General features: G+C 44.0%; 1 protein-coding gene across 1 annotated transcript in view; it reads left to right on the plus strand.

Annotated features, from left to right (window-relative positions):
* The first annotated feature begins 9,159 nt into the window (after window positions 1-9,159).
* GDI2 (GDP dissociation inhibitor 2) overlaps window positions 9,160-15,376 on the plus strand; it is a 28,084-nt gene continuing 21,867 nt past the window's right edge. Inside the window, exon 1 of the mRNA XM_061126529.1 lies at window positions 9,160-9,486. Within this exon, the coding sequence (XP_060982512.1) occupies window positions 9,442-9,486 (45 nt within the window). The 5' untranslated portion in view covers window positions 9,160-9,441. The remainder of the gene's footprint in view (window positions 9,487-15,376) is intronic.

A 15,376-nucleotide genomic window follows, 5' to 3' on the forward strand; every position in this document is an offset into this window, starting at 1 on the left:
ATCACTGACTCAAGGGACATGAATTTGAGCAAACTCCAGGAGATAGTGAAGGACAGAGGAGCCTGGCATGCTGCAGTCCATGGGGTTGCAAAGAGTCAAACACAACTTAGTGACTGAAAAACAACAAGAAGATGATTCTTTGGGATGCTAGCCTACCATTTTCTCTGTCAGCTGGCTTTCCGAATAAAGTCACTGTTCCTCGCCCCAAAATGTTGTCTCTCTTGTCTTGGCTTCTTATGTGGTGAGAAGCATGAGATTGGACTGGGTGACATCTCTGACATGTACCTGCTGTCCAATGAATGCAATTCGAACCCAAGTATTTAAACCCAAGTATATTTGGAACAATGTATAAGATGCATATATTCTACAATTTTACAATACAGTCAAGGCTTAGTACTGGGATGCTCAGTCTGTCTTTGGCCTCCTTGGCTTGGCTACATTGTAGTTTAATCCTTCTGATTGCTACTGGGAGCTTACCTTTAACTCTTTGTTGCCACATATTAGAATTCAAGGAACATTTTGACACATACACCAGAATATTTCTTTTTGATATGTACTCAGGAGTAGAGAGCTGGGACATAGTGTTTCCGCATGCTGAATTTATTAAATACTATTGTATTCTTTCCTAAATGGCTATGGCAGTGAGAACTTCTGAGCCCTCCTGAAAGAGGGTATGAAGGCAGTGCTTCTCTAACTTATAAGGACCTCTCTCCGGGGAAAGCATCTTGAGTTTCCAGCATCATTGGGAGATGCTGATGTAGACTGGGAGGGACTGGGGGAGCAGTACACTGTTTGGGGAGATGGGGAGAGATTAATAGCTGTAAGCTCAGCTCACTTTTAATCTTAACAGAGTTACTCTACATAGCTATCACTGCATAGTGGATCTTTATTTGCCAGATAACCCAATAATTGCTTTTTCTGTTATCTAAGAAAAAACAAGTTGTTCTTCCTAAGAGTTTTTTTTTTTTTTTCCTTTTGGTAGCAGTCAAGACTGACCTCAGAATTTTTTCCCAGGACGATAATAAGCATCTGAGAGTCAGTGGTCAAACTGTGACAAACTGTGAGTATTCCAGTAAAACACAGGCATCTGTTCATGAATGCCTGTTGAGAAGACCCAGTCCAATGTTCCAGTCTGACATGCAGATAATCCCTAGTCATATAAAGAAGAGAACTGATTTTAAAATGCTAACATTTAAAATAATAATTAGATATCAAAGGTTAAACGGCTTTGAAAACGAAAGCAATACTAAGCCAAGGTAGGACTATACTACTACTATTATTACTATTACATCAGTCTGGAATTAAAATATACCTCTGGGTAGACAGGACCAATCTAAGCTCACTGAGGCCTCACACAGCGCCTGCCTCAGAGGAGAAAATTGAAAACAATTAAGGTATTTTTATTTCAAAGGCCTTCTAGTAGAAGATTTGGGGTTAATATGAAAGGTATAGAGATATCATAAACATATCTCTGAGAAAAATTCCCCCTAAACCTCCTACAAATACAGTACAGAGAGTCAGACCAGAATAGCCTGCTGGGGTTAAGGAAGTGGAAAGACCCTCCTATAATATCTGTCCATCCCTCTTATCTGGAAGCAAGATGTACCCCCTCCTCCTGGCAGCCAGATTCTGCCATGTGACCTGAAGCCCTGGCTATAGTTAATTGGATCGAATTGGACCGAGACCCAAGCTGAGCCAACCAGATTCTCTCCTTCTGGAAATCTGATACTGAGTTATGAAAAACTAGATAGTCTAGTTGGTTTGGAGGTTCTCACTCACATCGGTTTTTCACCCCCTGGGAACACTGACAATATCTGGAGACATTCTGATGTCACAGCTGGGGTTGGGGGAGAGGGTGGATGTTGCCAGCATCAAGGGCATAGAGGCCAGGGATGCAGCTAAACATGCTCCAGTGCCCAGAACCACCCCCAACACAAAGAATCAGCTGCCTGAAGTCCACACCGTGTAGCGGAGAACTCTTGTTCCCATGACCTCTGAACAGGCAGCAGGCAACTGAGGAGACCAGGGCTGCCAGCCAGCATCTCCCTTGCACATCCCAGGGGAGAGGCGACCCACCAGGAGAGGACAGCAGAGAGGCCAGACAGACAGCAGCTGAGCTCAGAGACAGCCTTCCAGTTACTGATTCCTGCTCCTTCCAGACTCCTAACTACATTTTTGCCCCTTTGTCCTTCTAATATATTCTCCTTTAAAAAAAAAAAAATATATATATATATATATATATATATATATATATATATTTCACCACGCTGCGTGGCATGTGGGATCATAATTCCCTGACCAGGGATTGAACCCACACCCCCTTTCATTGGAAACTTGGTCTTAACCACTGGACCACCACAGAAGTCCCACTATATTCTCCTTTTATACATAAGGTAGCTTGACATGGTTTTTGATACTTGAAATCAAAGTAACTTAAGTTAATAGAAGAAACATTCAAGTGAATGGTTTTAAAATGCTCTAAGCAACATTGAAGCTTGGGCAGCTTAAAGATCTTTCCAGTCTTTTAGAATGAAACAAATATGTAAAGTGAAATGGCTAACTGTCATTACTTCATCCCATGAGGTTTCTACAGTTAGGTGCTACAGTGAGTCTTTCTAAAGGGCAATGGCATTTACAACGTGCCTTCCCTGTACTTGTGAGTCTTTTGGGAACCAGGACACCCTGGCTTACCTGCTCTGCCACCACACCTGAGCCCCACCCTGAGCCCCACCCAGTTCCACCAACTCCCAGTCACTGTACATGGAGCAGCTCCATAGAGCTGCTACTGATTACACTTGCTAATGAGGTCTATTTTGCATATTTTTTTGTTATCTCCATGCCCATCATCAGTCTTGGGACTGATTTTTACTTCTCTATCTATAGGAATTCAATAAAAATTGTGATTTAGGTTAAATCACTGAGATGGTCGTTGAAACTGTTTCTTCCTGGAAGCTATATTTTTCTTTATGTTTTAGGAAAGCTATGAATTCATTCATTTATCCACATATACAGTTTCTTAGGCATCACTGACCCCTGTGGAAATCTGATGGTGGATCCTCTTTCTGGAAAAATGCACATGGGCACTATATTTTACATACAAATGTGAGGGTTCACAGACCACTGAGAGGCCTTCATACTTACCCCTCAGATCATGAGACCTGCCTTATATATTTATTTAGTGCCTACTATGATACCGTCCTTGGGGTTGCAAAGAGTTGGACATGACTGAGCGAGTAACACACACACACACACACACACACACGATTCAGATGTAAGGAATGAGAGAATGAAAAGAGAGAGTTGTACTCTTGAGAGGAACACAACATGGACCACAGAGCAGTAAACACCCATCTATGACCAGGTGACAAGTGCCAAGAGAAAGTGATAACACCATGGTAGCTCAGAATAGAGGAGTTTAATCCAGAGGAGCATTAAGAAAGGATTCCTGGAGCAGGTGACATCTGCACTGAGGATCCTAACAAGCAAGGTCAAGTAGGAGGAGAAGGGAGGAACATTCCAGACAGAAGGAATGCCTGGATGTTTGTCCAGAAGGGAAAAAGCCTGATGAGCTCGTGAAATGCGGAAGTGTTTAGAGCAGCTCTGACCCCCATCTCTCAGTTCCCAGCTGATTGTCTGTTTTTCTCTGTGTTGCCAAAGGCTGAGTCAGCTGATCACACCAACCAGATCCCTGTGCCAGCTCACTTCTGGCGCTTCTGGGGAGGTGCTGCCGTGGGATGCCTGGGGGAAGACTGGAGGCAGGAGGGAGGGAGGAGCCATGTTCCCTGAATTTAGAGCATCTCTGGTTGCAGGGAGGGCAGCAGCAGCACCGGTGAATGGAGAGGACTCCTGGGCTCCTGGGGCAGAGGTGGCAAAGTGGCTCTGCAGCGGTCATAATCAGTAACTGTGGCGGGTCAGCCAGATGGCCTGGCCGCCGTGAGCCAGGCTCAGGTGACACACTCCCCTCCTGCTCCAGCCTAGTGCTCCAGGCGCTTCCTCACCTCTGGGTAACCTTTTTTTGCTCCTTTAGTCTGTATAAGTTTTGAAACTAGTTCCCTATATTTAACTGCCTCTGTTCAAAATACCTAGAGCAACTCTGTCTTTGTGACTGGAAACTGACCGATACAGCCATGGGGCAGAAAAGATGGTTGAGGAGAGCTGGGGTGATGACTTGGTTGACCAGGTAATTGAGGGCCAGGCTACTCAGGCTCCTCCTCTTAGGAAATGACCAGGCATTTGAACTTTATGCTAAGAGCCATGGAGATCTGTGAAAGATTTTGAAGTCGTGGTTGACTCAGTCACTTTCCAAGAAGATCACTTGAGTTATAACACAGAAACCACTGAACTGAAGGAAGCTTTTGCAATTATCTAGGAGAGAATGTGATGGTGGCTGGTACTAGGGTAGTGGCCATGAGGATGAAGAGAAGGGACTGGAAGGCTTTGTTTTTTCTTAAGTTTCATTTGGGGGGCTTCCCTGGTGGCTTGGTGGTAAAGAAGCTGCCTGCCAAAGTAGAAGACAGATCTTCCCTGATCCGGGAAGATCTCACAGGCCATGGAGAAACTAGGCCCATGCACCTAACTAGTGAGCCTGTGCTCTAGAGCCTACATGTCGCAAATACTGAAGCCCGTGTGCCCTAGAGCCTGTGTGCTCTGCAACAAAAGAAGCCGCTGCAATGAGATGTCCATGAACTACAACTAGAGAGGAGCCCCTGCTTGCCACAACTAGAGTAAAGCCCGTGCAGCAAGGAAGACCCAGCACAGCTAAAGTAAATAAATTACTTTAAACAATTATTTGGCTGTGCTGGGTCTCAGTTGCCAAGGGCTGGTTCTTGGTTAGAGCATGTGGGATCTTGCTCCCTGATCAGGGATTGAACCCAGGCCCTCTGCAATGGGAGCATGGAGTCTTAACCACTTAGCCACCAGGGAAGTTCCTGGAAGGCTCTTTATGAGGTGGAATGGCCAGAACATAATGGGGCATTGTGCCAACTAAAGGTGGCTGCAGATTCATTGACACTTACAGCTGGGTTCTAGCTGCTCCTCTTGAATTTGGGTGTGCTCCATAATGACTGTGACCAAAGAATTGAACAGAAGGAACACGGTGGCAGCTTCCAGGTCCAGATCTTAAGAGGCCGGCAGCTTCTACTTTTTAATTTCTAGCTTCTTGGAATTTCTACTCTTAGAATGCAACTGCCATACTTTGAGAAGTGCAAGCCAAATGGAGAAGCCACACATAGGATGCTGCTCTGGTTGACAGCTCCAGCTAAGCCCCCAGCCAGCAGCTGGTGTCAACAGTCAGTCACATGAGTGCCATTGTGGATGTCCAGGACACTCGAGCCTTCAGATGACCCCAGCCCCAGGCCCAAACAACTCTCACACGTATGAGCCCATTCAACCCACAGAACCATAAGAGATAACATTATCAATACATTGCTGCTTTAAGCTACTAGGTTTATTTGTTTTATAGCCACTAATTTTAGGGTGGTTTGTTACACAGCCAAAGAAAACAGGAGTAGGTGTGGAAGGGGAGAAAGAAGACAGAATGAAGATAAAATCTAGAATTCTGGTTTGGGGCCAAGGTGGAGGCATCACTGCTGAAACGGAGACCAAGGGCAGATGAACAGTTTAGGGGGTAGGGGGTGGGGGTGGGGGAGTAAATGATCTCTCATATACTAGAAAATATATATTTTAGGAAATTCTTTTTTTCTAGACCCTGACGTGTTTTATCGTCACCATTAGCCATCCAGACTTCAAATAGATTTATATTTTACTGATCCCTACCTTTAAGACCCTCTAAAACATGAACTTTAGCATCTTCTGCTGTAAGAAAAGCTGTGCTTCTCAAAAGTCTCAAGAGGAACTTGTACCTATTTCATCACATTTAGTCCTTGTAGATGTAGGGATCGACTTCCAGGTCTCTCTATTCATTCACCAAATATTTACCTATCACCTGCCAGGGACTCAGCACTATTCTCTTGCGCACGAGACAGATAACGTCCCCATCTTCATGGAGTTTACATTCTGAGTGACAGGCAGGCAAAAAACAAGAAAATGGTCACCAATTTGATTTTAAAAAAGGAATGAAAGAAATAAGCAAAGTGACAATAGAGAATAAAAGTTGAGGGGAACCTGCTTTGAATAAAGTGGCGAGGGAAGATTTTTAAGCTGAAACTTAAGGAAGTGGAAAGAACAGCCATGGGAAGAGGTGCAGGAGGGGGAAGTGAGGGTCGGTAACCACAGGACAGCCAAGAGTGCAAGGCCCTCGGGTGGTTAAAAGCTACCCCAGATTCTAGGAACTGAAAGACAAGTGTGTTTGGAGTGAAGTGAGCCTGAAGTACAGCAAGATGCAGTTGGACAGAGGTGAGAGGCAGATTAAAGGATACCTTTTAGTTCGATTCAAGGATTTGCATTTTATTCTAAGTACAAAAGACAGGCAGAAGCATGGACATGCTGATTCGTGTCTTAAGAAGGTAAACGTCAGAATATTCAGGAGGGGGAAAAGTGAGTGAGAAACTGTTGTGGTTTTGGACAGAGAAAGATGATCTGGACTAAGGTTCACTCTATAATTTTCCTTTCCTTGGACTCTTATCTCTTCTTTTGCAAAGTGCAGGCAGGGGCTTGGAGAAACAGATGATGAAAATGTTTCTGTTTCTTGGAGAAACAGAACCAGAAATCAGCAAACAATGATTCCCAAGCACCAAGTGTAAATAAATAAGACTCTCTCCGGACTCCTTTTGCTTTGGGTAAAGATTTGAAAACACTTTCAAGGTTGATGGTGTTTTCCACTCCTCTCCACTAACCTGCTTCCCCCAACCTAAGGTTTCCTGCCATCAGGAACTGCCGACTGTGGTCTCTGAGACACTGAACCAATTAGTGGCTTTTAAACCACTTCACCATAGATATTTATTGTCCCCCAAATTCCTTGGCAACTGGATTAGGTGGGGTGGAATCTGAATGGACTCAGTCTGTTGAAGGTTAGCATTTTTTTCTTTTTCTTTTTGTCTTCTGCAGGGCCACAGGACTTATCTACCAACAAAACTAAAGTGTAAGGGATCAGACTGAGGAACCTTATTAGCCTTAAATACTGTTTCCTTCTCCAATACCTTTGAGTCTTTCAGTAACTCCATGTGAATATCAATAAATTTTCCTTCACATAAGGCATGGCAACACAAGTCAGCAGATATGTGTAAAATCTGCTTCAATATTCAGAGGCTGATGGCAATATGTGAAAAAGGTTATAGGGGGCTTCCCTGGTGGATCAGAGGATAAAGCGTCTGCCTGCAATGCGGGAGACCCGGTTTCGATCCCTGGGTTGGGAAGATCCCCTGGAGAAGGAAATGGCAACCTACTCCAGTATTATTGCCTGGAGAATCCCATGGACAGAGGAGCCTGGCGATCTACAGTCCACGGGGTCACAAAGAGTTGGACACGATTGAGCGACTTCATTTTCTTTCTTTCTTTCGTTTTTTAATGAGTCAATATTTTTGGTCAGTTCAAAGACATGGTGGCAGTGGTGGTTTAGTTGCTAAGTTGTGTCCGACTCTTTACCGACTGATAAAAGCATCCCCGGAGAGATCCCTGTCTCCTTCCCAACGTGAGGGCACAGTGAAAAGACAGGGTGAACCAGGAAGTTTGTCAACAGACAAATTTTGACCTTATATTTTCTAGATTCCAGAACTGTAAGACATATATTTCTGTTGTTTGTAAACATACTAGATATATATGACACTGAATTACTTAGCAACAGCAGGACTTTCTTAAGGCATCACCTGTTTAGCCAAAGTCAGTTAACATGGTTATACAATCTGTTCACTAGTCTAGTAACTTTGCACTCGATTTTTGTCTACTTGTAAAAATTCATTATGAATTAAAGCAAACTCTGGGAGATAGTGGAAGACACAGGAGCCTGGAGTGCTGCAGTCCCTGGGGTCACAAAGAGACCTAGGCAACTTAGCCACTGAACAACAGAAATTCTTTTAGCCACTAATGTATACAAATCCAGTTAAGACTGATGTACATTGAAAGAGTTTTCTTCTTCCCTCCCCCCAAACGGCCCATTGTCTTATATAATATACCCTCTTAAACTCTATGTAGGGATGAAGAAACATTGTAAAAAACTGTTGCATTCTGTCATGAATCAGAGTGATTTAAACGTGAAGGAAGGTAGGTCTGTCTCCCACGATTCACTTTAAATAGCTCTTATTTGAGAATAAATCTTCAAGGAAACACCAACTCTTTTGTCTGCATACTCAGGCTGAAAACACCGGATCTGCTCTTTTCGGTTGAGAACATAAGCCACCAGGGCTGGAGATTGCCAAATAGAAACCTGAAAAAACGTGTGTTTGCAGGGCTGGGCCGGCTTGGGTATGGAAGGCAAAAACCAGGGAATCTTTTTCTTTTCCTACACTCTGTGGCCTAAATCCGTTCACGTGCTGGTCAGCTATCTTTACAGCTGTTTTAGATTATAGCTCTCAGTAGGCGCAGACCTGCTTCCGATCAAATCTGCCCTTCCCCTATATGCTGAAGTTTCCTTTTCAAAAGGAGAGGTCTTTTTTTTTTTAAATTCTTATTTCCAAAGGCTGCACATGGGCCAATGCATCAAGCAAGAATGACATTGGGAGGGAAGTTGAACTCCTTAAAATTCACTGGGTCTTTTTTCCTTCAGAAAATGGAGGTTCAATAAAAAGAAAACCAAGACAAGTTGCAGAGGACCAGCTAGGCGAGCAGAGGGCCGAGCCGCAGCCGGAGTCGGGCCGCATGGCGTCAGCTCCGGGTCTGCGGGGCTGCGGGAGGCCGCCCGCGGTCCCGGGGCAGGGGGGTGGGGGGGGCAGTCCCAGCCACGTGGTCGCTGCGGGCCCAAAGTCCAAGGGCAGCGGCAGGCGCGCCCCAGAGCCCGCTGGAGAGCGGGAGTGAAAAACCGGACAACTGCCCCCGCGTCGGCCACAGGCTCGACCCCGCCCCCGCCCCCGCCCTCGAAGGCCCGCGCGCAGCCGCCCCCCCCCCCCCCCCAACCACGGCGGCAGCACTCTGGGAACGGATCCGAAATCCACCAGGGGCTCGGCCCGCCCTTTTCTCGCGAGAGGTGGGAGGGGAAGCGGGTCGGGTGGGCGACGGAGACGTAGCCAATGAGCGAGCGGGAAGGGCGTGATCGACGGCTTCCTCCCGGCCTCGCCCCGGCTGCGGAGGCCGCGGTCGCAGCCCGCCTGTCTCTCCCTCGCAGCGTTCCCTACCCTCCCCGCTCCGTTCTTCTCTTCCCGTCTGAGGTGGCGGCCGGCTCTCCGCTCGCCAGCACCGTGTATCCTCTGCCCCCGCGTCCCTTTTCCCTCGGTCTCCTTCCGGCCTGAGCGCTCGCCCCCCCGTCCTCCGCCTCCTCCTCGGGGCAGCCGCAGCCCCAGATCCCTAGAGCTCTGAGCCTTCTCTGGGTCTCCGTACGCGCCCGGCCCCGCCATGAATGAGGAGTACGACGTGATCGTGCTGGGCACTGGCCTGACGGTGAGGAGGGGCGGCGGCCCGGGGCGGGGAGGGCCGGGAGGCCTGGAGCCGGGAGGGGGCCGGCCGCTCGCCCTGCTCAGCCTCGTCCTTCCCGCACCCCCGCACCGCGAGGCTGGGGGTCTCCACCCGGAGGGGTCTTTCCGGGCGGGCCGGGCCTGCAGCGGGGCCTGCGGGGAGGGGACACCGCGGTGTGCAAAAGCCCGGCCCGGGCAGGTGCCGGGACGGGTTGGGGCGGCCGAGCAAGTGTCGCTGGGGAAGGCGAGGCCGAGAAAGCCCCGGTTGCGGCGTCGCTGCGCCTCCCTTGCCGGTCGAGGGCCTCTCTCCTCTGGAGACGGAAAGGAGTGGGGGAGGGTGAAGCCTAGCCCGGTGGCGTTTCCTCCTCAGTCTCCAGGCCCCGCTGCTAGTCAGTTTCGGTGACCAGTCACAGGTAACCGCTGTTAGGTAGGTAATTCAGGTCAGTGAATTTAAACTTTTTTTTTTTTTTTTAGAAAACTGGTTTTCTTAGCCTCCTCCCCCACCCCAGGTGAGAAGCATTGTCCATTCCTATGTAACCACTCTCCCAATCCCACTTGAACGACCATGGGATTGGATATGAGTTTTCCTTCAAATGGGTCTCACCTGGCTTTCGCCAGCCTTATGTGTGGTCTGTCCTTGCCCGCCTCGGCTCTTCTGAACCTTTTCCCCTGAGAAAAGGAGTTGGTGATGAATTGGTTGGTTGCTGGAGGCCAGGTGTTCCTGTCACCGTGGTAATGTATTTTCTTAGCTGTCTGCTCAGAGGACTTCAGGTGATATTCCGCGGATAACGCAGGCAGGAGTTGTACTTCTTTTCTGTGCTTTTTAAGAGAAAATGAAGACAGCTCATCTTGCAAAAGAATTCCATTTGAAGCCAGGAAATGTCTTCCATTTATCAAAAGTTTTTCCATTTATGAAAAGTTTTTTGGAAATTTGAAATACTGACATGGGCTGGCTGCTTCGTTTTAGAAGATGAACCCTGATTTTGATCTTGTGTTTTCCATATGAACTGATCTCAAAGTCCTGAGTCATTTGATGTAAATGTGTTGAAACGCATTGTAATCTCTCAAGATTTAAAATTTTTTTTCAGGTAGCATTCCAGAATAACTATTTTAGATTTCTCTGGACAAGAGAAAATTGTGAAACTTGCATTTCGCTAGTATTTTTATGAAAAAATTGTTGGAAACTTACAGTGATACTTTGCTGGCATGTCATTTTCTGTTTATGGTGACTTATGATGATTGTTGGGTAATACTCATTTCTGAATGCTTCACTACGTTTGACCAGTCCAGAAAAAGACGGGACTGGCTGGGAAATTGTACAAAGTAGATGAGAGTGATGGAATGTGAGATATTGGGTTGACTTTCTTTGGTGAGCGTTGGATGCCTAAATGAGTAGGCCTACCCACTGCAGGGTTGGTCCCCCCCCCCCCCCCCCCCCCCCCCCCCCCCCCGCCCATTTCCGAAGTGCTTAATTGGGATTCTGAGCTGAGCTTAGTAGTTTAGTTTGCCCTTTGGAATGGGCACTGTTGCTACCAGCCTTTTGTTAGAGCCAGTTAGTTCCACTGTGTTTCTACCGTAACTGCTGGTCTTTCAGATTTGCTCTTGATTAGGTCAGTTAAACATGGACAAATGAGTGCAAATCCTTCCTCATGCAGGTTTGTTTCTTTTTTTTTTTTTTTCCTCCTCTTCCTTTTTTTCCCCTCCTGCTGGTTTCTACATGCCTAGCTCAGAAGGATCACTTTGTATCAAAGCAGACAGTCTTACTGTATAACAACCAAGTTGCACCTTATTTACATTTTCATTTGGATTAATTGTGACCTTTTTGATGAATGGTAGGTGCATACTTAGAAATCAGAGCAATTTCTGTTGTCATTTGTATAGCTGTGATAACTATATTTCCTGTGAACCTTCCTAGAGTGTTGTTGCGAGATATTCTTTGAGAATTGTATCAATTCGGAGCAGTCATATTATTACTGTTGTATTACAGTCGTTGGTAGTAGTGATGATGGGATGATTTTAATAATGATAAATCTTTTACCTTCATTTTTATTGATAGGAGAACTTTGATTACTTGAGACCACCAACGTTAAAAACCCTCAATTTATAATTTGAGTATTTGGTGTGAACATAACATTTATTTACTTAATTTTAGACTTATATTTAGTGCCTGAGATTTAAGAACCTGAAAACAGGCGTATGTTATCAGTTATGGATACCAAATATTATGTGATTCTTGTGTGTTAATTACTTTTAGTGCAATTAACTTGTTATTTTTAAAGTGTAAGGAAGTTTTGGGGTTTCTCTGTTTTCTAATGTGGCCATTGTTTTTTATGGATTATTATGTCTAAAATGAGGTCATATTAGTGCACCAATATTGACAGTAACTTTAAAGAAGGGTTAAAACAGTTTGCTATAAACTAGAGCAAAATCTTCAAGAAATGCAATGTTCTATATAGTTGAATTTTTTAAGTAATTGATGGTTTTCCCTTTAAAGACCCCTAACTATTTTTTTTGAGGTATAGTAAGTGAGGAATGTATTTGTAAATGTACTGAATCATAGAAGCGCCTTTTCAGAACCAGAGTCCATAAAACATAGTTGGGAAATACCACTTTCCCCAATCAGCCGAAGCAGTTTAAAGACAGCACAGTGGAAAAGTTGAATTGATCTGGGGATTAAAGATAAATTAAAAGAACCATAATTTTTAGATTATGAGACTGATGCGCTGCCCACTGTGCTAAGAAGGCGCCTGAACCATAATTTTTAGAAAAAAGCTTTCAAATGATGTCACAGCTTCTTTAACAGACTAGGGAATGTAATGAACACCTGATAACAAGATTTCACACCGGGAGGGTTAATTACTGAGTACTGCTGTAACACAATGGAGCCATTGAGGCCTCCTGAGCTCTGTGGGAACTTTGGCCTTCTTACTAAGTCCTCTTAGATGGCTGGGCTTTGGTAGTTAGTTCTACAGTCTGCTTTTCCTTTTTTCCCCTCTTTGCTTACTTTGGTGGGTAGACTGGGGACCATGGATATCCTCTGACCACTAACTTGCTGTATCTGATTGACTTTGGGCTTGGCAATGAATTCATGAATCTTAGAAATTGTGTGCTTAGTCTTAGAAATAGTAATACATAATAAAACAAGGGCAGCTAGCTCCACAGCTGCTTGTGCTTCCCAGCGCTATTTTGTGTTCTGCATGGTAATTTTCATAAGGATCTCTGAATCAAAGAAGACACTTTAGTGATCTCTAACCAGGTTATTCTCAGAATTATTTGTTTAAAACATTGTTTTATATCCCAGACATACTTTTCCTCTTTCCTCTGTGTTAAAATTTGTGATGTCAAAGAGTTTTTGTACCTGATTTAAAAAAAATCTTGAATTGCCATTTTTTATTTGCTCCTTGAAAATCTGCCATTGCTGTTAGAGTTCTGTGGACAAAGGACATTTTGTCCACTGCAGTAGTGATCACAGGACCAATATATGCAGTTGTCTTATTTTTGAAAGGTATAAATACTGTGTAGGCAGTCTGTATTTTAAATCAGCCTTAAGCATACTGGTCCAGTAGAGTAGAAGTAAATCAGACGTATATCAGCATTTTGAGGCAGTAGTGAGACATTGGTTGGAAAAGACCGCTGGGTAAACCTGTGGCTCACATGTCTATGACCATTGTGCTCATTTCTGGTCAATATAAAGGCAAACACACCTGTCTGTGAGTAGCTTCTTGTCATATGGGAGGTAGCTATAATACGAGTTAATGTGAGAAAGTGCTGTTAAGAGAGTTCAAATGTGCGAGAATACTGATACTGGAATAAAAAACTTGCATAAAGAAGGAGGTATTTAAACTGACTTTAAAACATAATAAGCAGAGTGGGGAGGGGGTTTAGATGAAGGTAATCAAAAGGTACAAACTTAGTTATAAGATAATTAAGTATTAGGGATGTAATGGGTAACATGATAAAAAGACCACGGCTGTACATGTTAAGTGAAAGCTGTTAGAGTAAATCTTTAAGCATTCTAATCACAAGGAAAAATTTTTTTCTATTTGATGTTGTATCTACATGAGGTGATGGATGTTCACTAAGCCTACTGTGGTATTCAATTCAAGATGTTTGTAATTCAGAGCATTATGCTTTATATCTTTACAGTGTCGTAAATCAATTAGAGCAATACTGGAAAATTAAAAATACTGGTAAGCTTTGAACACAAGGAATGATTTTTCTAGGCAGAGAGAGCAGCGTAAGTCAGTATTAGAAGAGAATCCATGTTTAGGGGATGAGGGAGTTGGGAAGAAAGCATGTCACCAAGGATGCTGAAGACAGTAGGCTCAGAAGTTTGAATTTCATCCTCTAGCCAGTAAGACAGGATTTGAGCAGGAATGATATAATTAGAACCAAATTTCAAGATAAATTAACTTTTTACAGACATTTGAAGAAACATTCTGTTAAACACTGGCATTCATTTTTATTATGTTATTGCTGTAAGATACGTACCACTGAGATGAACTGATTTAAGTTTTCTGGTTCGTACATTTTCCTTGTATTTCTAGACAAGTAGTTTTCAAAAGGCACTTTTCTTTAACATGAGTTGTTAGGTACCTTGTTTTCCAGGTCACATTTTTGTTTGCTTTTACTGTTTTTTTTTTTTTCCTTTAATTATACCAGAAATTTAAAATGCAGGAGGATTTAGAGTGTTCATGGAGCTTAGTTTGGTCACTTGGAAGTTGTATCAAAATATTATGTGTTCTGGCTCTATTCTCTTCAAGCCTAGGTTGCCCTTAAGTAGGAAGCAGCCGGGGTGGGGGTTGCGTGCAGTATAACTAATTGGTCCTTCTTGGCCATCACCACACCCACACATCTACAGAGACTAGAATTTTGCTGCAGCTGAACTTTAACCATTTTGTTTAATCTGGTTACTTCTTTATGTAGGACAGCATGAAGATGCCATTATCATAAAGAACTTGGATTCTGGGCCTGAGCCCAGTTTGGATGAATAACCTTGCCTGAGATTGCCGTGTGCATCTCATTAGTGCATGCATGCTTTCATTCATTCACTTATGCATATTGAGTACCTTACATGTTCTCAGCCCTAAAAGTAAAAGATAAACAAGGGATAATAGCAAAAAATAAATAAACCGAAAAAACAAAAACTTGGATTCTGAAGATGGTTTTTAGTTCTGGTTATTTTGGATGAGTCTCTGTATATTCTCCCGGTTTGATCCCTGAGTGGGGAAGATCCCCTGGAGAAGGGAAAGGCTACCCACTCCAGTATTCTGGCCTGGAGAATTTCATGGACTGTATAGTTCATGGGGTCGCAAAGAGTCGGACACGACTGAGCGACTGAACTGAACTGAATATATACCCTATACTCAGATATGATTCATGTTTTATCAATGAGTTAATGATTTCATTCCATGTTGTAAAATTTAAAGTATTACATTTGTGCTACTATGTATTCTCTTGGCAGTGTAAAGCAGTCTTTTATTGATGGTTTAGTAGAATCAGTGAACCTGCAAATTTATTAATTAGCTTTTATCATGTTTGCTCCAAGGCTCTTTAAAGGTAATTAGTATCAGCTCTTTGGACTGTGGAATCTTTATATTATTGGGTTCTTTATTAGGCCTCAGTCTCCGGAGGTTGTTTTAGAGCCGTGGTGCAGGTAGTGGGTCATGCTTGCTTGCAGTGGAGTGTGAAAAGTTATATATAGAAGCTCTGCAACTCTCAAAGTTGCTGCTGTGATTTTGCTTCCGAAAGTTGAACCATGAAGTCTGCTTTTGTCAACTGGAAATGTGACTATTTGGTTTTCCTCTGTTGATGCTACTATCTGTTTCTGAGATTGTAAATATTACATCTACTTTCATATAATATGTTGAATCATA

This window comes from Dama dama, chromosome 23 (genome assembly GCF_033118175.1).
Source record: "Dama dama isolate Ldn47 chromosome 23, ASM3311817v1, whole genome shotgun sequence".
NCBI classification, from domain to species: domain Eukaryota; kingdom Metazoa; phylum Chordata; class Mammalia; order Artiodactyla; family Cervidae; genus Dama; species Dama dama.